Genomic DNA, 25,242 nt, shown 5'->3' on the forward strand with positions numbered 1-25,242 from the left:
CACAACCGCTCCGTGTGTCATCGCCCTTTTAGGCGATTCTGTAAACAAAGTAAACAATGTCGTTGCCCGGAGGGAAGGCGCTTCTGGACTCAGTTAACGGTTAGCACGCCTGACATGAACACAGGTAGTTCTGCCAGGTCTCACACCCATCCTGAAAGACATATATTACCAAAAAATCAGAGATCTTAGGGCTAAGCGTCTCAAACTTTTGAAAATGTCTGCTCTACGGAATATACGTTATTTAACTGAGACATGGCTAAACGACCTGTGATATGATCACAATTTATTTCCTGACTGCTATAGGGCAATGTGCCGAAACAACTGGATGAAGCGTCCTATTCTTCAAATGGAACCACTTCTTTTAAAGAGAAGCAGTATAACGGACACAAACCAAATTGGTTCTAGATTTTAACCATACTTATAAATAGACTAATTATAATAATTTATAAATATTTTAATAAGTTCATGCACATCGCTGTAATTGTTAAAAGCTCATATATTTTATATTCATGACTTTGTAATAAGAGTGTATATATAGATAATGACCAATGACATTGTAGTAGTAGTTTCCACGTGTATTGATATGTCCTTCTGAAGATGGTCGCTCAGACCGAAACATGTAAAGGATGAAAGATTAAAGAAAGAAAGAACATTTATCAATCACACTGGATAGCATTAATAATCTTTTATACTACACTCAACTCTCGATTATCCGGGATAACGGTGGGGATGGAAATCACGATTAATCNTACTGGCAACACTGTCCACCTCTTCCTCATTCTCACTTTCTTCCCGCTCTTCTGGCTGCACCCCCATTGAAGTTACGATTCTGTCACTGCTTAACATTTCGAAGCCCGGCTCACACGAGTCACAGTNACAAAGCCTATGTAATATTTGCTATTCACTTAATAAACTGATCTCTTCACTCTCAAGATAGTCTAGTAAGGATTCCAAATGATTAAGAGCAGCACCATGCGATATTTTCTTACTAGCAGCACTGTCCACCTCTTCCTCATTCTCACTTTCTTCCCGCTCTTCTGGCTGTACCCCCACTGAACTTATGATTCTGTCACTGCTTAACATTTCGAAGCCCGGCTCACACGAGTCACAGTCAAACCACTCTCTTATATTTTCCTCGTTGACTTCTTCACCACCATGAACTTGGTTAGCCAATTTTGTCAATTCTATGGCTATCACATTTTCACTGAATCCAGTGAATCCATGAACTTCGTCATCTTCATTCGTGATGAAAGGCATCAGTTTCTTCCATGAATTTTTCAATACAGATGGCTTTACTGTATCCCACGCTGTTAAAATCTCGTATATGGCATTTAACATTGGAAAAGACTTCCAGAAACATGTCAGATCATTGCCTTCATCGATGTACTTTTGTAGCAAATTTGATCTGTAGATTTTCTTCATTCTTGAGATAACTCCTTGATGCACTGGTTGGATAGGTGCGATAACATTGGAAGGAAAATATTTCCATCATCTGACCTCAGGAGACTTTCTTTAGGATGTGAGGGCACACTGTCAATGAGGGGCACAGCTTTCTCAGGTAGGCCTTGGGATTTTAGATGGTCACAAACATGAGGCACAAATTTAAAATCAAACCATTCTTTAAATATCGCTCTATTCATCCAAGCTCCTTTCTGATTAAAATAATGGATAGGCAGACTTGAAGCTACTGTTCCTTTAAAAGAGCGTGGTCTTTTCGCTTTGCCGATAACTACTGGGGTTAATTTGTGTGTTCCTGATGCATTAGAACAGCACAAGGCTGTCAATCTCTCCTTACTGGATTTGTGACCTGGAGCCTGTCTTTCATTTTAAAATGCCAATGTTCTGGTTGGCAAGCATTTCCAATAAAGACCCGCTTCACCAGCCTTATAGATTTGTTCTCGCAGCAGATTTTCACTTTTCACGAAACTATCAAAATTGGTGCAAAATTGAACTGATGATGACAGGTCCCCTGACAATTTCTCACCTTGAATACTAAGTTCTCATATTCCATGATGCTGCTTGAAATGTGTCAGCCAACCAGAAGAAGCGTCAAAATTTCCTTGTAGTTTAAGTGCTTCGGAAAAAATTTCGCTTGTTTAGCACAAACTGCTCCTGTTATTGTTGTTCCCTGTGCCCTTAGTTGATTAAACCAGATCAGCATTGCTTTGTCGAGATCACCAATTGTTGATTAAACCAGATCAGCATTGCTTTGTCGAGATCATCAATTGTTGATTTTTTCATGGTTTTTCTCTTCTTCATTCTGCTTGAATTGGAAGACGAAGCAAAGGAAATTAATTGATTCTTTTGTTTTTTCAATCACGAACAGTTTGTTCTCCAATACCGTATTGCATTGCTAATTGTTTAACTACAGCTCCTTTTTCCAGCTGATTGATAATTTCAAGTTTCTGTTGAATACTTAACACAACACGCTTCCTTTTAAACCCCGACATTTTGCTAACGCACTTGAAGATCTATNTGTCCTTGAAACCTCCCACAAATCCTTGCATTCTTTCACCCCTACCCGAGAACATTGTGTTAGCATAACGGGACCAAAAATGCAGAGCTCGGTTCACACTAGTGCGAAAATAGTGTTACAACTCACCATGTGAATGAATATTAAACAACATATAAGCCTCCAAAAAGCGCCAGTAGCTCCGGTTAAGCCGCAAACCGGTTTATCCGCCCCCGGATAATCGAGAGTTGAGTGTATTACTAGTGTGATGGACCAGGATGAACCAAGTCACTGTTCCTAAGTTGGTTTTCTTAGGCAAAACAGTTCTGACATACAATATACATACTATACAGGTAACTCAAATATGAAGTAAACACTTCCAGAGACTAAAAATACAATAATCATTCGTGTCACAGTGATGCCATATGCATTGATAGGTAGCTAAGCTGACCAAGCTTTTTTCTAATACCAGCTGCCTACTTGAGGTGCAAGTGTTATGAAAATGGCATCTACACAGGAGACAGCAATGTCATTCAGTATGCTAAAGCAAGTTGTGATACAAATGTGCAATGGGACTTATTTTTGTGGATTATGTGAAGAGTGCTCTGTTTGTACCCCCACTGCCAGTAGACATTCTATATCTGTAGTGTGTCTGTTACCAGAGACATGCTGGTACAGGTCTGGGAAGAAATGGAGTATCAGATGAACATCTACTGTGACTCATGAGTTCCCAACTGAGTGTCTGTAAAGTTTGCATGAAAATTGGATAGATTCTCTAGCAGTCTGTGTGTGTCTGTTACATGCAAACAACATTGACAAGGCTGTGAAAATGAGACCTTTTCTTGAATATCAGCACTGGACTTTCCACGGTGTTCTGGATCATGAAGAATTACAGTCTGTAAATGAAAGGATGATCACATTCAAAGCCATTCTTTCCTGATAAATTATATTCCAGAGAAACTAAAGTGATCTGAGCAAGGATATGTGGTTATTTTCCCTGCTTTAAGCTGTACCAGGGAGCTACTAATACTTTCCCTTCTGAATGAGGAGCAGTTGATGATATTGTTCTTAAGACTGTCATGAGTCATGACTGTCATCATGACACTGACATATAAAAAAAGGTAAAGCTGTCCCTGTAATGGGTGGTGAAGGCCCATTGGGTTGTGAGACATCGAGGCTCCCACATCTTCCAGACAATCAGTTCACAAATAGCAGTAAGGTTATCAGCCTTATGCGCCTGCTGCCGTTTAGCCTCCAGGAATCTTCCTGTACTCATTTCTGTTAGAGGCTGAGTCAAGTCCAGGGCCATATTGGGGCTGGAAGGATTAAGTAAATTAAAAAAATTCAATGAACTCATTGGGATTTGAACCTGCAACCTTCCAGCTTGCAGCACAGTGCCTTATTCAACTATGTTAGCACATGCCTGAAAACTGTCATATACATTATACAAATTTTAAACCTATGCAGGCAACTTTTTTCCAGCACTCCTCTTTTGCTGAAGACAAGCCATATGGTACAAAGGCATGCAAAAGAAAGACAGGATGAAGGCTGCTGTACACTGTAGGCAATTACTAAGCAACCATGCCACATCCTTTAAAAAGCTATAGAAAAAATACTGGGCACAACTCATAGTTTTATATCTTTAATTTACTTTATCAGACATACATTTTTTGTATACATATCTGAACTTTTATATGGATTGAGTAAACCAATAAATCTGTAATATGTAATACACAGACATTATCAAATAGGTTCATATTTGCTTTACAGTCCATTCATTGCTAATATTTATGTCCATTCTTGACAACTACAATTTCTCTTCTAAAGTGATGTACCATACGTCCAAGAAGTATCCAACTTTATTTTTTTCTGCCGTAAGTAATGGCCAAAGGGGTGGGGAAAGTGAGCGTAGTGGTAGAAGGGACTTTCATGTGCATGCATGATTTTTTGCTGACTCGCAACACTGCTGGATGCGTCTGTGGCTGTCAGATAGCAAAGTGGTGTAACACATGTTTGTTGCATTCTCGTTTCGCTCAAGAGGATAGAATGCTTGGAGCAGCGATACTGCATTAAGTTTTCTCAGAAACTTGGGGATACCCAAGCAGAAACAATTCGCAAAATTCAGCAGGCTTTCGGCGATGATGCAATGGGGGTCACTCAAATTAAAGAGTGGTTCAACCGCTTTAAACATGGCCGTATGTCAGCAGACAGTGAGCAGCATTCCGGGAGACCATCAATGCTGATGTCATTGAAAAAGTGCAGACATTGATCACGGAGGACCATTATTTGGCCATCCGTGAAGTTGCTGATGGGGATCAGCAGAGGTTCCGCAAACACAATTTTAACTGAGGATTTGGGCTTGCGAAGAGTGGCGGCAAAATTTGTGCCCAAGCCACTTTCGCCAGAGAAGCAACAACTCTGTCTTGAGGTCGCGCAGGACATGCTGGAGTGCGCCAACAGGGATCCTGAGTTCCTGAAGACTGTGACCACTGGTGACGAGTCGTGGGTGTACAGATATGACCCAGAAACCAGGGTCCAGGCGTCACAATGGAACCATCCAACATCCCCAAGGCCCAAAAGAGCACGACAGGTTCGGAGCAGTGTGAAGGTGATACTGTTTTTTTCGATTACCAGGGTGTTGTGCATCATGAGTACACACCACTAGGCCAGACTGTCAATAAGGAGTACTACCAAGAAGTCCTCTGCCATCTTCGTGATGCAGTTCGGTGCAAGAGACTGGAGCTGTGGGATGCATGCAACTGGCAGCTGCATCATGACAATGCCCCAGCTCATTCATCACACCTGATCCAGGGTTTCCTGGCCAAGCATGGCATTCTGCCGGTTCGCCAGGCTCCCTAGTCTCCTGACATGGCTCCTTGTGATTTCTGGCTGTTCCCGAGATTGAAGACACCATTAAAAGGCTGCCATTTTGACAGCTGCAAGGACATTATACAGAACGCGACGGCGCAGCTGCACACCATTCCAAAAGAAGCCTTCCAGAATTGCTTTCAGCGTTGGAAGGACCGCTGGGCTAAGTGTGTGGAGTTACAAGGGGCCTACTTTGAAGGCGATTAGGTATTGTAACCAACCAGATACAGAACTTTTTTCCCGGCCCAAGGTCAGATACTTTTTGGACAGAGTAGTATATATTTTTTCCCTTTATTTTGATTTCCAAGACTGCAAGATAATTATTCACATACATGTAAGGTAAATACTTATTCTCACAAAATGTTATATTTACAGGTAAAGGTGGCATGCATCAGTTATCTAGTGCACATCACTCACATTTGAGTATACAGGATAGTTCCAACAAGAACTGCATTCATCCATGGGACAGTGTAATACATGAATTCTTGACTACACTGGATAAGAGTTATAATGTTTTATTGTGTAGAACACATTCAGTATGATGTAGCCTATGTCAGTATAAGGGTAAATTAAATTTTAAAAAGTTGGAACACATGCTAGTATGTTAAATTTGCATTTGTTTAATTTCCTGTGTGTTGATAAGCGGTGAGCCAAATTTTATTTCATGAGGAATTTAATTAACATAATGTCATTCAGTAGCATCCTCTGTAATGTGAATACATCAATGGGAAGGAAGTCATCTGTTTTGTAAGAAAGACTGAACAAGTATCACATTAAAATATGTGCTTTTGACATTGCAAAATTCATTCATGAATAAAACTTCTCCTGTGTGAGAAAGTTTCATCACGTTAACTGTACACATGAATGATAGTGTGTTTATACTTTGAGAATGTGTCTATGCACAATAAGATGCCAACTGCATGGGGATTTATTACACACATCAAATCTGAATAACCTTTTACCAGTATTGATATTTCTGTGCATGATTTTAAAGACTTCATACTTATGCCTTCTCTCCATTTTAAATTCAATTATTGCCTGCAAGACTGCTTATTCACGACAATTCCACTTTAAGGATCTCACATATAAGTGCATTTTCTCCATTGGAAGTTTGTGTTTAGTCAGATCTACGCTTCATACGAACGATCATACTATGGTTTCTCACCATGATGGGAGTGGCTACATTGCATATAGATTCCCCTTTAGTGAAAAAGTTTTGTTATATATGTCTCATGTATGGGTTTTCTCCAAAATGTGCCTTGCAAGATGGTAAGAGAAAATTAGCACTTTTACAGATTTCATGTGTATATCACTTTCCACCAGTATGCAACTGTTATGACAAGCCTCTCACTCTGAGAGAACAATGAGGTTTCCACAAAAGTGGTTACATTGAGTTCTATCTTTTGGGGTATAACGCTGCATAGTCCACTGACTATTGATGGGCATTCTTTGCATTTATGTAGTTTCTCCTGCGTGAATACATTTATAGTGGTTCAGGGTCCTGCAACTAGCACATAACTTGCTGCAGGTTTCATATTTGTGGCACTTCCTCTATGCAGAATTTGTACATATATAAGCAGGAGATTTCAGAGAGACTGTTGTTAAATATACCATTAATATCTTTAATAAATTCGAAGTGTAAGACCTCAAATTTTAAAAAATGATTTTGTAGTGATGGCTTAACATAATAAATACAAATTGTAGAATAGTACCACAACATAAAGGTCAATTATAATATTTAATATGCACAACAAAATATTTTTTTTATTGGCTAGAAAAACTGCATGTTCAGAATAATATTAAATATATAAACAATATTTTTTGGTCCAAATGGTCATGTTCAGACTCTTTCACATACAGGCTTCTGACATAATATGTAGTCTAATATATCAAATAATGAAATATATATCTCCATAACACATGACATTTAAATACAGCTGTAAAATTTATATTGAATTTTACTGAATTAATCAATGTGAAAGAAATAAACCTGGCCAAAATTATTTTCAGTACAATAACAATGAAGAGAAACAAACCAAAAACCTAGCTGATGACATTGTTACATTGGCCTTATTTGCTGAAATATATTTACAGTACCCTCAGCACAATTAGATAACCTACTTTACTCATCAGTCATCAACTTTTATTATATGTTTGATACCATGACAATACCCTGATCTTATATGTGTATAATTAAATATTACTTACACCAATGAAACATTACTGGGCTCTAATACCATACACACTGCATTAAATGTATTATAGAAAGCAGATTCAGCAGTCAGATCAAGTAATTTGCCCAAACCAGCCCTAGAACTTGCCAAAAATTATATGTAACAGATATAAGAAACCGACTGATACTATTAATGTCAACCATCAATTACATGACTGAGTACAAAACTGCAAAAGCCACAGAACTGTATATTGTAAGAGACATTAGAAAGAAATCAACAGTAAAACATTATCATTAAGAAAAAAAATCAAACTAAACATTTACATAATGAATTATCATCAATATGATGCCATATTACAAAAATGGAACAATTAATGGAAATGCTGGCCAGAATGGATGCCAACCAAGCAGAAATGTAAGCAAACCAGCCAGAAATGGATGCTGATCTAAGAGAAATGAGAGAAGAAATGATGGTAAGGCTGGAAGCCATGACAGAGAACCAAGAAAAATGGATGCCAACCTAAAGGAAATAAGGGCCAGCCAAGAAAACCTGAAAGAGAAAATGGAAGCCAACAGAGAAAGTAACACTGAATTCCGAGAGTTTGAAGAGCTCACCAAGTATGGAGACATCTTTGTTATGGGCTGCAATGACTGTGGATGGACTGACAGATTGTATCACTGTAGAGACACAGGAGAAGCCCAACTGATACGCCAACCCCCAAGGAGACTCGCCCTGTTTATATAAAATAATCAGAAAACGCATATCTGTCATAGGCAGTTTTAGTTACTTGTTACCAACTTTCTGTTTTAATCTTTCAACATACCAACATTTTAAATTAACACACAGAATTTTAAATAAAAATAATTCAGTCTCTACTCTATCATCTGTATATGTGAACTGAGCTTGAAGATGAACATTAAGTCTGGAACATGTTGCTTGTATATTCGTTTTTATAATTTTAGCTATAAAACTCTACTAGTAAATTAATAATAACCAAAAGTACAGTCTTCTGGGATGTGTGACCTATTGAGAATCTACTCTGCAACACCTGCAGATCTGAATTCCTCCAAATCAAAAAAGCTTGGCTGATTAGCTCCTAGTCATTCTTACTGTAGCATAGAGACAGAGATATGTTTCCCCATTTCTTAAAGCTCAAGGACCATATTCATTCTGAGGCCACCAGGAGGATTCAACATATCAGCTTCTACCTGCCCTGTGACTGGATTCACTATTTCACGTGCAAGCTAAATGAGATCAACCAATTTGTTGTTCAGAATACGTTGTTGTCTGCTTAGGGGGTTCACTGATTATGACCAGGCCCTGATCAGTTGTATCATCTACTAAGAAGGATTCTTGTGTTGCAGCAGACAGCAAAACCAGGCACTGTAGTAAATTACAATGCCAAAACAAGGTTAAGCTTGCCAGTATTCTTCAGGAGCTGGAGCAATTCATTGTTAGAGGATACTTCATATTCAGCCTTGGACAAAGATCTGATACAGTGAAGTTTCCCCCATGACGATACCCACTGAAGAAATCCCCAGTAGGATGGAGAAAGCCATGGGAAGTCGGCCAAGGAGATTTACATGAAAGTGTTAGGATCCTGATAGATTCCAGGAAGCCCAAAGACAATATGAGCAGAGAAGAGAAGTATGCTCTCCATGCCTTACTATAAGAGCTAACAAAGACAATGTGAGTTATTCTGAACAGAATTTAAATGCCATGGACTCCAGAGACAGTGGAAGGTAAGATCATTCTCCTCATAAAGTCCTCCTTTTCTGAGGTTGTCTCCCAACAATCATGACCACATAGTTCAAAGACTTCTAGACTGTGCAAAAGGAAGCAGTTTCTTATGCTCCACCACCAACATAACTGGAATCCTTACATTATGTGAGAGATTTGGGGGAATTCATCTACATTGGCCTACAACCCACCAATGTGACTCAAGCTCTGCCTGAGCAAGTGTCATCTACTCCTCTAAACATATATGTATGTGTTTGTTTTGTGCTGTGTGCGCATGCGTGTGTGCATGTGTTTCCTGTGTTGTATACATATGTATGTATGTATGTATGTATGTGTGTGTGCTTGTTTTGTGCATGTAAAACAATCTTATAATGGAATTATTTAGTTGTGGAATGTCATTTTTACCACCTAGTTTGTATTTTATTGCATTATAAGACTGTTTTATAATGCAAATATTTAGTTGTGGAATGGCATTTTTACCACCAAGTTCATGTTTATATATGTGTATGTATTTTATATAGAACTAAACAGTTACATTAAAAGACGCTTTACTTATACATAAGCTTAAATTAATGTGACAGGGTGCTGAAATATAATTTTACTCCTTGAAGAAATGTAAAACATCTGAGCCAGATGATATCCTGTGACTTGAGTCTCCAGTCATCTCCGTTCCTCCAATGCTTAAATTTTTCCCTACTGACATATAACTTTGGAAATAGCCTGTGCAATAACGCTGGTTTCCATTGATTCAATCATATCAGCCCTTCCTTCACTTACAGTTTTTCTTCAGCCAGCTTAATGTTCTGTGGTCAAAATGGAAGCACAATGTTCCTCTGAAATGTCAGTACCTATCTACCAAATTACATATTGTCATATCCCAGAACACAGAACTTTTTAATATTCACCTCTCTGAGAACCTCAAATATCTTAATAATAGACTACTTAATTTTGTATTTTCAAACGTTATAGCTACCTCAAACATCTGTAAAGATTACATAATTATTAAATAAAAATTCCATTATATAACATTCTTTATGTGAATGCGTTTATGCTTTGTAAGGGTCGCATTCTGATGGAAGGCTTTACCACAAATACTACACGCATATAGTTTCTCGCCAGTGTGAATCAACACATGCCTGGTAACATGTGCTGAACGAGAAAACACTTTGTTGCAAACTTTACATGAATAGGGTTTCTCTCCAGTGTGGGTCCGCGAATGAAGTAATAAGCCTGAACTTTGAGCAAAAGTTTTGCTGCACACATCGCATTTAAATGGTTTATGGCCGGTATGAGTCCGCAAATGTCTAGCAAAGTTTGAACTATCAGCAAATTTTTTCAAACATAATTCACATTTATATGGCTTAAGTCCTGTATGTGTATTCTGGTGTACATACAAGGTTGATCTAGTGGAAAACCCTTTGTTACATCTATCACATTTGAGGGGCAACTCTCCCATATGAGACATTATATGATACACAATTTGAGACCGATCACAAAATACCTTATTGCATATATCACATTTGTATGGTTTCTCGCCTGTATGTTTTCGATGGTGACGACGAAGTGAAGAAAGGTGTGGAAATCGTTTGTTACAAACCTCACAAGTGTAAGGCTTTTCACCAGTGTGACCCCGCAGATGTGCAACAAAACAAGAATATTGTTTGAATGATTTGTTGCACGTACTGCATGTGTAGGGCATTTCCCCAGTATGAATTCGCTTATGTACCTTCATGTTTGATTTTTGGGAAAAGGTCTTGTTACATATCTCACAGGCATATGGCTTCTCTCCAGTATGTGATCGATAATGATGAACAAGAAAAGATGGACATCGAAACGACTTGTGGCATATATTACATATATGTGGCTTTTGTACTGATTCCACTGAAGAGCCGTCTCCTTTATAAATGTCTTCTGTTCTACAAACAGCTGTGTCCTCACTAAAAGATAGAATCATTATACACACAAGCAGAAATATTTTGTGCAATTTCTTATAAAAAGTTACAGCTAATCATAATTATAGTGCTTCATAAGTAATTGTAAGCATATATTGAATCTAATGACATATCACTTTGAGCATCACTGCAAGCTTAGGTATCTGGACACAATTCTATTTGATGGAAAGTTCACAGGCAACACAAATGTTTTCAAGAAAAACCACTGAAATGCATGTGAATACCTAAAACTAAGACAGAAAATGAGTGGAAAATAAATGCATGACACCAAACCAAAAATCAGATTTCCTGTAGAGACTGGACTTTTATTTACTAAATGGAGATATAAAAAATTGGATAAATTATGTCATTTATAGGAGGGTTTGGCTGGAACCACAATAAATGAACAAAAAACTGGGGTATCTCTTGTATGAAGAAACCTTAAATCAGAATTCTACTGTAAATATTCATGTGTTCATCTGTTTCAGTTCACTATGTGTTCTTTATTACACATTTGTCCACACAATTGGATGAATCCACTGAAGATATTTATGCTCTGTTACCTATAAGGTATGCCTCATCATACACTCTTCAGTACCAAATGTAAACAAGTGCTCCAAGCTAGGTAAATTATACCAAAAGATACCTTCCCCCATGAAAGATTAATGAGTGAAATAAAATGTCAGGAGTAACTGAAAACTGTTATGGGCAAAACACATTACTCGTAAGTACATACCACCATAATTTCTGATGAATCTCACTTGACACCTTGCAGTACTGAAAAAGCAGCTTACAACTGATTCAGATAATGAGTGCTTTCAGGTCAAGTAGGTTAATATAGAGTAATGCTGAATAAATCTATTTTGCCACTGTAGGGGCACTCAATTCTTTTCACATGCAGTTCACACCAAACTCCAGCTTCAACGGATAAATCAATGCTAAAATGTGTCCTTCTGCATATGCATGTGTTTGTGCATATGTGCACACGTACATATACACACATGTAACAAGTTTTGTGTGTGTTCATTATTAAATGGATATTCTCAAAAGCATTCAGCCAGACATTCTTCATGTATTTATTCTCTTTTATAAGCTGTGAATTAAAGACAATTTTCTGGAATTTGTAAGTAAGTATAGAGGACAATGCTGCAGCATTAGTTTAAACAGTTAAAACTGAATTCCTTCATTATTTCTGTGCAAACCATGTGATTTTAAACTTCACGGGCTGTGCTAGAAAGTATTCCAAAAGGTTTAATGGCTGATTATTTAACTTCTGTAAATTTCTTTACTATTAGTCAATACAGGCAGTGAGTCAAAGTTTTGTTTCAGTAACTCCAATAAAAAAATATGGGAAATAGTTTTGTTTCATCAAGTTCTGTATTTGTTGTTCTGAAGTCATCATAAGTATCTCTGTAGCAGTTCATTGTTTAATATATATTTTATATAAAGTATTTAGTACAGGAATACAGCACATCCTTTTGGCTAAATTCTGATATTTGTGATTATGTTCTGTTTGATGACAAGTAATTATGAGACATGACTCTTAAGTATTTAAAATCATCTGTATTGTTCAAGTGTAGATGAACTCTGATTTAACTTTCTGATGCCACAGCAACATCTGTCAAATGGTATACATAGTATTTATCTGTGTATTCGTAGATTTTGTTTCAGGGGGTTTGGGAAAATCTCAGTCACTATATAAATAAGTCACCTCGTTCAAGATAAGAGACAGCACATTTCCTGTTCCTCCATTTTATATATATATATATAGAGAGAGAGAGAGAGAGACACACACACACACACACACAAAATGATTCAAAGTCCTGTGGCCTCAGGTGGTTGTTTGGATAATTTGGAGATGAAAATGTAAATAAATTCTTCTTCAAATCATCATCACTGCCAATTTTCTAAGAATGTATCAGGTTGATTTGATCAAACCATCACTATCTTGAACTTCCATAGCACAAACATTTTCCTTGATGCATAAACATACAAAAAAATTAAGTGCCTTCACAGTATGAGAATGTGGAAGCCAGATGATCAGATCCTCACAGCTGATCAACATATCTAGATAATAGGTTGTACAACCAATTACGCACTTTGCACAACACAATCATGCTGAAACCATATGCTTTCACAAACACTGAATGGTTCAGCCTCCAATACAAGGGGAACTGTTCTTTCAAGAAAATCAGTGTACCGGATTCCATTAAAATAACTCACTATCCAATGCGCATGGTCCCAAACACTAATGTTTAACCTCTGCTCAAACGGAGAGTAGCATCACAATTCTCCAGGGTCCATTCATGTACACAAAGAGGTTTCTCTAGTTCTATGTATAAGCCACCACCAAAACTAGAGGCAAAGACTGCTGCCCCCTGGCTGCAGTCCTTGGACAGGATGCACACAATAAGAAAGGAACTGCTCCTAATACAGTGTACACCAAGCTGCATATGTTTTATGTATAACTCAACAAGTACTAGTTGATAGGTCAGCAAATACAGCATTTAACTCTTGCTCTTATTTCTGCACAATGCATTTATCATGGGCAACATGTGCTGGCAGTATAAATGCACCTGTTTCACTCAGAAGTAGTATACCACTCCAGATATAACTGTTGGGTTGCCTCTGATTTGGAGTCTGATGTTGGTATTTCCTCACTGCAGCTGTAGCATTTCTGTCATGAAAGCCTTATACAATATGTATGTATATCAGTATATTCCACACTGGTAAAGCATGCCTTCCCATTCTCTTGTTACGGTTACTTTATAGCCAGAAGTAATGTGAACCATAAGCAAATGCAGTATGAATTCTACCTATGATGTTATGAAGACACATGACACACAAATACAAAAATCAGGACTGAAAGTTTGAAAAGTGGTGCATCTGCCAAGTGTTTACATTTTCTACTCAATATTATCTCCTCAACAAATTCCTAAAGTTTGGTTATAAGACTCTGAATCACTTTGTATATTCCTGTTACTAAAAGTTATCATTATTCTCACCTGTCCAGCCTCACTTCATGTTCCTCTATTGTTATTTCTTCATCTAACTCATCTTTGACTGGTAGATTCATAGCTGACTCAACACCAGAAACACACCACAACCCTTCCTGCAAGGAAATATATTTTTATGGCGTAAGACTGTTGAAAAACTAATACTCAGTACTGAAGTCCAGTAACAGAACACAGGATTGAAGATGACAGAACAATCTGCACCCTGTGATACAAATAATTTGAGACTAATTATTCAGATATTTTAAATTGCTCTGCTAAAAGTAACTACCAAAACAATTTGCACAAAAATCCATCTGTTGAAAAAGTTTCCATAATTATGGACTGCCTGAGTCAGAGACTGCAAGGTGCTAATTCAATCAGAAAGATATACTGCTGGTAGTATACTGGGACTTACCAGGAAGGATAACACGGGAATGCATACTGGAAACATCACAACCGTCAAAACCTAGTGAACTCACGCCACCTGTATTTCATCACATTATACCTGACACCATGCACAATATGAAGATGGAGTAAGAAAAGGAACGTGTAAAATTATAAATGAGCCAGCAAACTCACCTCCAACTAGTTCCGAGATCAAGAAAATGTGGATCTATACATCCACTCCCCCATATGCCTTCACAATGTAATGCTTAATTAGTTAAGTACAGGGACAACATTACCTCTTTTTTACCAGCAAAGTATGGAAGGGACATGGAGGACATAACTCCCTGTACAATATGGTGCCATATTGGATCATAAATGTATATGCACTTCTTGCAGATACTTCTAATTCTGCTGACAGACGGATCTGCCAACAATACTCTGTCATCATTTTCATGAAAATTGTTTATTTAGAAATGATTCTTGAAACCTGTATTTTAATACTGGATGTTATGACTGAACTGTGAGCAAGCACAGCAGAATCCCCTAGCATTAATCAGAGGATAAGGAATAAAAGAAGTCAGACTATGACTACATATACAACTCATACTACATCTTGATGAGATTATGTCACAAATGACTGAACTCAAGTAAAAATTATAATGGAAACAAACCAATACAAATTTCACACATAATATCTTTCTGATTACCTTCATTTTCACTTGATAGTTTTACTTTACTTCACAACTTGCATTATCCTCCTCTTTTTTCCATATTTATTATACTTTGAAAATCTGTGGCTCTTACTGTCATTTTCCTTTATGTATATTTCTATATTTGTCTATTTTAGCATTTTATCATAGCCCACATAACAATAGCAGAATTATTAGTGCCTCAGTCAGGTTAATGGAACAAGCAGTAGCTAGTAGCTGTCACAGGATCCAACAATACCCATGAGCAAGACCAACAATTCTTTTATGATGCTGAAAATATTGTACATCACGTGTTGTGTCTCCTCTGAATTTTTCATTGCTGCCATGTCCATATAGTGTAGGGGAGGAATTACTGGCATAAGGTGTTGCAGTGATTTCCAAAGAAATGAACTTCATATCAAGTTTAAGAAAAGCTTAATCAACTGGTTCAAAAGTTATCTGCAACGATACAAAGAAAAACTACATGGACTGTCATGCAGGACTGCTTTTCCTTGCAGAAAGCAATCTAAGCAATGTCTTCCTTTATGCTCAAACAGTGTAGGAATTTTTAATCAATGGACTACAGACTGGAGAAATAAATAAAGATGTACTTAAAATCTCACATGATTTTCTTTATAGTAGAAGATAAGGCCTTGGGTTAAGCACCATATGGCCCCAGGTTTGAGCACAGACCCAAGATGCATATGGACAAAATCTTAGAATAAAACACAGTCAACCAACAAGTGTCACAATAACCACAGCATGCAGACTACCGTGTAATCCATCTTACAGTAGAACAGTTCAGGTATTCCCTTCAATTCAACATACTTTGTATGTAGGCACAATAAATGCTATGTTCCCTTTCAAGAACAATTTATAACCTTAAATCCACTGCTAATCTTGCTAGCTTCTTGCAATACCATTAAAAATGATATGAATAGAAGAATTTCTTAATTTTCTTTAAGTCAGGGAGATATTCCTGCCATTATACACACTGACATTGTGAAGATTCACCTTCTTAAGTTGCTTGATATCAAGCATGTTTGGCTAGAGGTAAAGCTCTAAATTTATATTCAGATGATGCTCAGTTTGAATCTTGACTGGGATACTGACTATTCTAATTGAGCTTTTCATTGCTTTCCTTAGTCCTCTCAGGCAAATGCTAGCATAGCTCATCTTCATTACGCCAAGATCACTTCCTTCCAAATCCTTTCCAGTTCATCACTCATTCTTTCATCCATAATATAGTCTAGATACTGAGAGCACTGTTAAATAACCCAACCCACTTTACTTGACCCAGCATGTCACAATACAATTAAAATATCTTTATTCTCATATACTCTTTAAACATTACATTGCAATGAAAATACCAGTGCAGCCAATTTATTTTAAACTTGAGAGCATACACTTTCCTTAGGAGGGCTTCAGTGTTTGTGCAACATGTTGTAACCCATGGATTTAAGAATTCTGATTATATCATAAGGATTCCAGAAAGTATTGGAAGTGCCCTGGAAGGACAATTTAAATCCGGTGGCTTACATCCTACATAGGTAAATACCTGCAATGCTGATGAATGACAATCAGGATGAAGAATGAAGTATTCATTAACACTGTCATAATCACGCTTCAAAGTACATATTCATTAACACTCGGAAAGTGTGCAAAAACTCATAATGGTTACAAAAATGCAAGAATTGTCTGGAAGATTGGTNCAGGGGGGATGCACAATATACCGTACATAGTTGCAGTGCAAGGGTTGTTCAATGCTTACCTATATTATCTAATCTAATCTAACACCATAAAATGTGAATGAGGTAGACTACTCGCATCCACCAACCACTGGAAAACCAAAAGTCTTCATATGCCTGTGACAATTTGGTCAAGCAGAATAGCATAAGGGAGTGGACAACACAACAACTAAGGCAGGAAAAACATCATATCAGATTTCAATAAATATATAACTATAAAACAGACATGCAGAAGTGTATGAAGAAAGTATACAACTCACTTTAACTTTCCTCTCTCCTGATGAACATGCTGTTGGTACTGGGGACTCTTCCTCTTTCGTGCTAATCAGTTTATCATCACTGAGAGAGAATACTGGTTGATCATCAATACATGGCTCAGGTTCCAATTTACACACATCCATATTACACTATAAAGTAATGAGATTAATACCAATTACACTCTTACTTTCCCATAATAGATCTCCTTTACTATAGCCTTGAAGCTGAGACAGTCCAGTTCAAATCTGCATACATTCATGTCATTTTAGTCCAAATAACAAACACAAATTAATACTAAATCATTCTGTCAGCAACTTCAGCTGTCACGTTCCTCAAAAAAGAGCCAAGGTTGGCATTGCAAATGGATTATGGGGAAATGGAGATCAGTCAACACATGTGTAACTCTTCGTGTGGAAGAGCTCGTTCTTTCCATTCACATATAAATTGCAAAACAAAGCTACATAAAACCAAATACAATAAACTCCCAGTTATCCAGCAGGTATGTGGAATTGGGTGTGCCCGTTACATGGATCTGCCATCTGTCAGCTGAGAAGAACTCTTATACAAACCTTATACGAAGTCAATACTATGCTTTCACTTTATAAATACAAACCACTCTGTTCAATGTGACATATAAGTTTTTACTACATGAAAACTTATCTCCCTTACATGTTTCGGTCCGTACGGACCATCTTCAGAGGGAACATCATTACGAAATAGAAACTACCATCACAATAGGTGTTTTGATTTAAAATACATACACTTATATTCTATAATGCACAGTACGCATAAAGTCGAACAATTCACAATCACAGCAGCTTCCTGGTATTGTAGTTTTTAAATTTTTTAAAGATTTCTAGATGTTAATTTAAAAAACCTCTGTCACTAGTTAAAAATTTTTTAAACCATGTAGGTTCGTGTCCATACTCCTATCGTCCTTCTTGTATGGGGCAGATTTCATGCCGCCTGTCTATCTTGATGAGGAGGTTCTTGATGTCATCCAGGGTTACCTCGTGGCTTGCTGTGTTGTTTTCACAGCCCCTCAAAGGGCACCCCAGTTTTCATCAAGAGTGGGAAACTGAATAGTGTAAAGAGTGTTCTTTCCAAGATCCAATATTTTCAGGAAAAAACATGAACTGTGAGGAAGAAAAAAATTCACAAAGTTGGCCCTTTCCAGAAACAATGATTTTCAATATTTTAATCTGAGAACTACAAAGAGACAGCCCTGTTCATTATGCCAGCAGATGTGAAGTGGGGAAATAACACTTATTTGACCCATTGAGGGCTCAGGTGGGGAAGTACCATTTATGATAAAGTAACTGGTTTGTGATTGGAGAGGAGCTTCTTCCTTTCCTTCAGGAAATGGATGCTATTCCATCCTCCATGTTCATGCTGTTGAGATGGAATTGCAGCCCAATTAAGTTGAGGTCATTTCTGTAACACATATTTATTTTCATACCTTCCTCTGTGTGAACACTCAATAAAGAATTCCTATCACATCCTAATACATTTGATTTTGAGAATGTATTCAGTAACAGAGTAGTGCCAGTATCATGGACAACACATTTTTAAAATGAAGATAGGGATTCGATAATACATAGAATCTGCCATAAAGATCAGTGGAAACAGCAGGAGATATTAGAAAAGAGTTCTATGAATACTTGGTTTTTGCAGAACAAAAGTTCCCTGGCACAACAATTGTGCTTAAATAAATTATTTTCTTACATGGTAATAAAACCATATTTGATTGCTCTTATCACAAATAACATACTTAACTCACATCATTATCAGTATTTCAGCTTCCTCTTGACCCTTTCCTTCAAGTTTAAAGAAAAGTGACTCAAGTCCAAACTAACTATATTCTCTGGAGAACAACCACCCTTCTCACAATCAAGTAACCTTCTTACTTTCAGTTCAAAATTGGATCTTTAATCAATGAATTTACTCCCCCCCCCCATTATTACTCATAACAAATTCACCCATCACTGTCTGTATGTTTTCTTCTCTGTCTCATTCTTATAGTCTACATATGTAACATCCCACAAGCATGATATGGAATGTGACAGATCAATCCATTTCACTGTACACTCAGTTTTCCACATACTCAGACTATAAACAAATTATCAATATATACAAAAAACAGAGTAACTAAATTAAGTCAACGCTAATGTGAAAATAAACTGGTAAACTATGCTGATATTAAAAAAAGTGTTTGCACTTGTTGCAAGATATTTGATGACTAATCAGTATACCACTGTTGTAAGCTCCCACACTTCAGACTTTGTATCTGTTTCCCTTCCAGAATGGGATACATACATATCCAGCAATCATTTCTCAAAACTGCCTCTGAACTATTTCAAAACAGTATCTCAACAGTCACTACAAAAAAAAAGTCTCAGATGCAGAAAGAAAAATGTCTCGCAACAGTGTCATCACAATCCTTCGAAACAAAGAATATAAGTCTGGACATTACATTTAGTGCTCTGAAGGACAGTTTTGAATGATGAGTCTACAGAAGAGTTGGAAATCCATGTTGAAATCTGAAGGATCAGCTACCAGTAATTCTCAACACCCCTTTCTTAGGTGCTGAGATGATATTGAATAATTTATATTCCCTTTTCCATATGAAATAGTGTAACCATCTGCTGGTTTAGGGCTACCACTGTTCCATTCTGACCTTCTACACTCCCACTATATCTAATTTATACTTTACTAATTCCCTTGCTACTGATTTGCAAGGAAACTGAGCTATGAGCATTCTGATATTAAGTCACAAATCTCGTGTTTGTTTTCTGTTGCTTCAGTTGTTCCAAATAATGCACCCAAGTCTGAGACTCAGCACAAATCTTCATAACATGATCTTTATTTCATTTTACGTTTACAATAGTTCTAGTGCCAAATTTCACTAAACTAAATTATTCATATTTTCTGCTCTTCTCTACCTTTCATTAACAGATACTTGTAGTCCATTTAGTTTCTTTCAGTTTCATTTATACACAATCAATCTCTATGATTGTCACAGTAACTGAACTGACTTAGTTTTAATTGTTACGATAAGGTGTGGCTGTCTGAACTAAGCAAAAATGCCACATTATTGAAATAATCTAATAAACAGATGTTTCAAGGAACTTCTAATTAAATATACTCCTTTGTATAGAGAAACATAAGCAAATCTCACCATATCTTCATTCTTTACCACAGACACCAAATCCTTATGAGTGATATCAAAATATGAATATTCACTTAGTGGGGACATTCTTTCTACCTTCATATCTGAACATGGTTCGGTCTTGATGACATCCATTTTATGCTTTCCAACAGATTGTTATATTTGTTATGAAGTGTATGCTTCTGTAATTATATAGAAAAAAAAACAAATATTCTTTAATAAAAGTTATTAACCAATAACATACTGTTCTTTACCCTCCACATCATTTCCCTACTTTGGATTGAATGTCTGCACAGTGCTCATTTACTTTCCCCTTTCCCTAACTGTTGCAACAGCCAGGTAGTGATCACCACCTTTGCCAGCCCCTCTTAGAGATCAGACATCAAGTATATTTAAATGCCATCTCACAGCTCTCAAGATGTGATCAATTTGATTGTACAGCTTTCCATCACTGGAATTCCATGTGTATTTATGAAAGCTCTGATATACAAACATTCTACACTTACAAATATTTTGATCTGGTACAGTTTACTACTCTAACCATATTATCATTAACTAGTTACATGTAACCCCTCTTTACCAAATGTTCATTTGAAAATATCTTCTCCCCCTAAAGAGATTCTCATGTTGTCCTTTGGGAACTCAACAAACACATGCTGCACTTCTTCATACAACCTCTACCTTCTACCCACTGTTACCATCACCTGGAATGTACATTAAGGAAAATTCCTGACCAACAACTTTTTCATAGTATGTAAGATATCCTTTTACTAACAAACTTTACTGCTCATGTGATTACCTTATGCCAAAAAAGAAAAAGTAAATAGGAAGAAAGAGAAAGAACTGAAAAAAGTAAGTCTGTGGCAATTAATGCTTCCATTTTCATAAAAATATGTGTAATCATTCCTCACTTAGTGCCACCATCACCTCAACTGACTTCCTGTCCTCCCACTAAACCTTATCCTTTCCTATTTCTCTTGCATTCTAAGTTCCAAATCCCATGTCAGCTGTCCTGTGCTTAGATCATTCCAAAAAAATCTATCCAAGTCTACAGTCTGGTCTAACATTTTGTATCACAGTTGCAAGATGCCAGAACCCACTGCACCTTATGGAACTAACTACTGTCAGATGTCCATGTCTACTTATATGATCTAGTCACATCTAAAAGGCTGCCTCCCACTATGTTATGGTGATAAGGGGGACATTTAACATGGTACTACCCCTCTTGAGTCCCAACATTCTCCTTAGCACCCTGCTCTGACACCTTCAAACTACATTCTTCCCTTAACGTGATACACTAATTTTCACACACACAAAACAAGAAGTAAAGTTACGATTTTTTTGTACATTTTAAATTTAAGAAAAATTTACAATTCTACGCTAAATGGTTGCAGGCATTCCCCGGCTTCAATATAATCTTCATTACTCTGTTTTTATCTGTCATTCTACAAAATTTGAACTATCTTCATGTTATGACGTTTTCCTGCATTGTGGTGACAAATCATAAACACATCCTACGTCATTACAGTCATTACTGACGTCTATTGAAACCTCTGTATTCCTCCTGCATGCACAGCACTTACGTTTATACTCAATAAAATAACATATTAAGCGATACTTAACCTCTTTAACCTCCTACTTCATACTGCTGCAGCACTTCGTATTCAGATTATAACTGATTCGGAATGTATGCTCTCCAAAATTACTTCCTGCTTTCTACTTCTACGAAGTTTTAAATACGTCTTAATGACATATTTCTTAGCATGAATTACACGCTATTTTCAACGCAAGACCTCATTAGCACACATTTATACGAGCCGCAAAATGTAGCATCAAGGACGGACACTCCTGCCATCATATGGTTCGGTACAGTCCGGTACGACTTGTATTGTGGTCGGCGACGGTAGCTCAACCAGTGCAGCGTATCCCTAGATATCGTTGGCATGTCGTTGGTGGTACTCGTACCACGCTTTGGAAAATTTTTCCCTAGGATATTCAATTGAAATTAATACGTTTCTGTCGGTACAATTAACTTTATTATTAACATTTGAAAAGTGTTCTTCATTTTATTCGATTCAATTTTTTCAAAAAATCTGGGGAAGAAGGTTATAAGCATGGTTTTCTCACAACCCCACATCCCATCCCCCAAACATCTGTTGGCATCCATTTTTTGGGTAGAAACTGCCTTTAAAAATATGTTCAGATCGACTATTAAGATTCACTCTTTCTCCTGCCAGGTATGCTCTATACTGTAGGAAATGCGAATAAAGCTTCAAGCCTTCCAGTGCATTGGTTTCAAAATGGGTGGGGCTACACTTCATATTCCCCAGATGTCATGATGATGTGATGCTTACTTAGGTAGAGGGAAAAATTTTACTATTATACTGTATTCTTCCATAATTTATTAATTTTGAAACACTGTTATTACACAGAACATTTTAGTATAAAATTGAGTGCATGTGAATTCATTTAACTGAACAATAAGGCTGACTACTGAAAAGTTTTCAGATGTACATAGATAAGTCAATAAGTAAGTTACAAATGGATATAGATCTTAAACAAATAAGAGTACTGATTTGAAAAATGCTTTTATTTCTCAACATAATCCCTTTGTGCATTGAGGCACTTGTCCCATCGTTTCACAAGCGCCTGAAAACCAGCAGCATAAAATTCTTTGGGCTTCTGTCGGAACCAGGCGGTGACTTCCCCTTCTACAGCTTCATCGTTGGGAAAATGTCAAGCTGAAAGATGATGTTTAAGAGGACCGAACAAATGGAAGTCACTTGGAGCAAGGTCGGGGCTATAGGGAGGATGCTCAAAGACTTGCCACTTGAAATTTTGCAGTGTCTCATTTGTCTTGTTGGCAGTATGGGGACGCACGTTATCATGCAAGAGCAACACGCCTTTGGTTAGGAGTCATAAATGCCGACTTCTACTGCAACATCCTCATAAAACTTCATATGGACATTCAACAGAAGTGACCAGGACTCCTCACCAAAGGCATACACTGTTGAAATACCTGTCACCTATACACAACCATGGACAATAAAAAAAAATAACATCAAACTACTATAAACTTGGATAGCATTATCCACCGCTCAGATTCACCTGATTACAGAATACTTTTGAGAATAAAAATGAGTAGTATAAAAAATAAAATAATGAAGTCACACAACAGGCACATATTCTCCACTGCACTGACAACATTAGCCATTGACATCAGTCTGACAATTAAATAAGAAATCCTCTACTGTGTGACTAAATGATAACAGAGAACATGATAAATGCATTTCTTCTCTTAGTCTGAATGAATTATATTGTATGTTTCAAATATATTGTAATGTGGGTTGGTGCACCTTAGAGAAATATCTCCTTACATCTGAGCATCAGTTTCCATTAAGGGTCAATGGAAAAGTAACATACAACCCCCCAACCATACTCAGGGTAATTTATGCAACAAAATAAACATCAGAACATAATTAGAAAGCCAGACACATACATGGCAATTAAGTTTTAAATTAAGAATTTCTGATTAAATTCTTCATAGCAGTGTGATGAAAAGAGAAAGCAACCTGCAGTTCAGCAAATGGCAACAAGCGGGGTGATCCTGTCCTGTAGCTAATGTGAATGGGTGTGAATACTCCTGTCAGCTGCTTTCCTAAGTTCTCCCTGTAAGTCAGCTGAAAATTATAATGTGTTATCATGAACAACTCATTATACTTGTACTACATGAAAGAAAGCCAAACATTGGGAAAGAAAAGAGAATTAATTTGGACTTAGCAAACAAGAGTGGATAAGAAAGAGGATTAATTCATTATGAGAAAGCTATGAGATCATGTGATTGAAGAAAATATTGCAGAAAAGAAGACAGTAGCAACGATGTTTCTCTTCATATACATACGAAGAATAGCTGAAGTGCAGAACATTATTGGAAAAATAAAGAAAATAGAATTTTTAAAAGCAACAAGAAGAAGAAATAGACTTAATTCAAGTACCTACACCTCAATACGGTTCAGATGATGCAAAAAAATGTGATATTTTAACAGAACTAGACAGAGTTATTATGAGGACAAATGTATGCATAATGGGGAATTTTAATGCTGAAGTGGAAGAGGACAGAGTTGGATGTGAAAATGTGGCATGAACAATGGTAATGGAGAAAGAAATACTGAAGAAATCGATCTACTGGATTTGTATAGGCCTATTATGAGTAGAAGTGAATGGAAAATAGGGAATTTATTGAATCACATGGAAAATACGAAGATGGAATTCCAAAGAAAATTAAGCATGTGAGTCAATCGTAGACTACGTAATATCTTTCAGTAATAAAATTTTAGGACTTAACAGTTTTATTTTGAAGGAGAGAAGAACGTCAATGAAAAGTTAACTACTGTTCCTTTTCCACCAGTTCTCAGTATCCAGACATATGTTAGAAGTAGCAAATTGGAGGCAGCTTTCTACTCTTTTATCACAGAGTCAATTTCTGGACTTCTTATTACCAACCTAGGCTATATTTCTTACAATAAATGTCCACAAATATTCTATTTCTGTGCTTCTGAAAAGGATTTTCAATCACCATGCATGATTGTCACTAAACACCGAACACTTATGTTCACTCAGATAGAGTCTGTAATTATAAACGTCAAGGAATCTAACATAAGTGTTTCAATATTAATATTAAATTGTGTTAAAAGTAAATAAATATAATTAACTTAAACTTAATCAAGCCATGAACACATATGGGGATTGGAGATGTAGCTCCACCATTCTTAACCTCGGCACTAGGTGGAGGTGAGTAGTCAGCTTACCTTTATATATCTTAAAAATGGG

General features: G+C 36.9%; 1 protein-coding gene across 4 annotated transcripts; it reads right to left on the minus strand.

Annotated features, from left to right (window-relative positions):
• Positions 1 to 2,734: 2,734 nt before the first annotated feature.
• LOC111869619 (zinc finger protein 239-like) lies at positions 2,735 to 22,255 on the minus strand. 4 transcript variants are annotated; one of them, XM_033753495.1, is made up of 7 exons: positions 22,036 to 22,255; positions 20,422 to 20,594; positions 17,246 to 17,392; positions 14,171 to 14,277; positions 10,961 to 11,171; positions 8,109 to 8,226; positions 2,735 to 3,348 (listed from the first exon to the last, which is right to left on the minus strand). In XM_033753495.1, the coding sequence occupies exons 2-7, from the start codon at positions 20,545 to 20,547 to the stop codon at positions 3,332 to 3,334; spliced, it is 726 nt and encodes a 241-aa protein (XP_033609386.1). In that variant the 5' UTR covers positions 20,548 to 20,594; positions 22,036 to 22,255; the 3' UTR covers positions 2,735 to 3,331. The 4 variants fall into 4 exon arrangements, with proteins under 4 accessions (XP_033609386.1, XP_023717044.1, XP_023717042.1 ...); XM_023861276.2 differs by lacking the exon at positions 2,735 to 3,348 and having other exon boundaries at positions 5,537 to 8,226; XM_023861274.2 differs by lacking the exon at positions 2,735 to 3,348 and having other exon boundaries at positions 5,537 to 11,171.
• Positions 22,256 to 25,242: the final 2,987 nt, after the last annotated feature.

This window comes from Cryptotermes secundus, unplaced genomic scaffold, assembly GCF_002891405.2.
Source record: "Cryptotermes secundus unplaced genomic scaffold, Csec_1.0 scaffold557, whole genome shotgun sequence".
Classification (NCBI taxonomy): Eukaryota; Metazoa; Arthropoda; class Insecta; order Blattodea; family Kalotermitidae; genus Cryptotermes; species Cryptotermes secundus.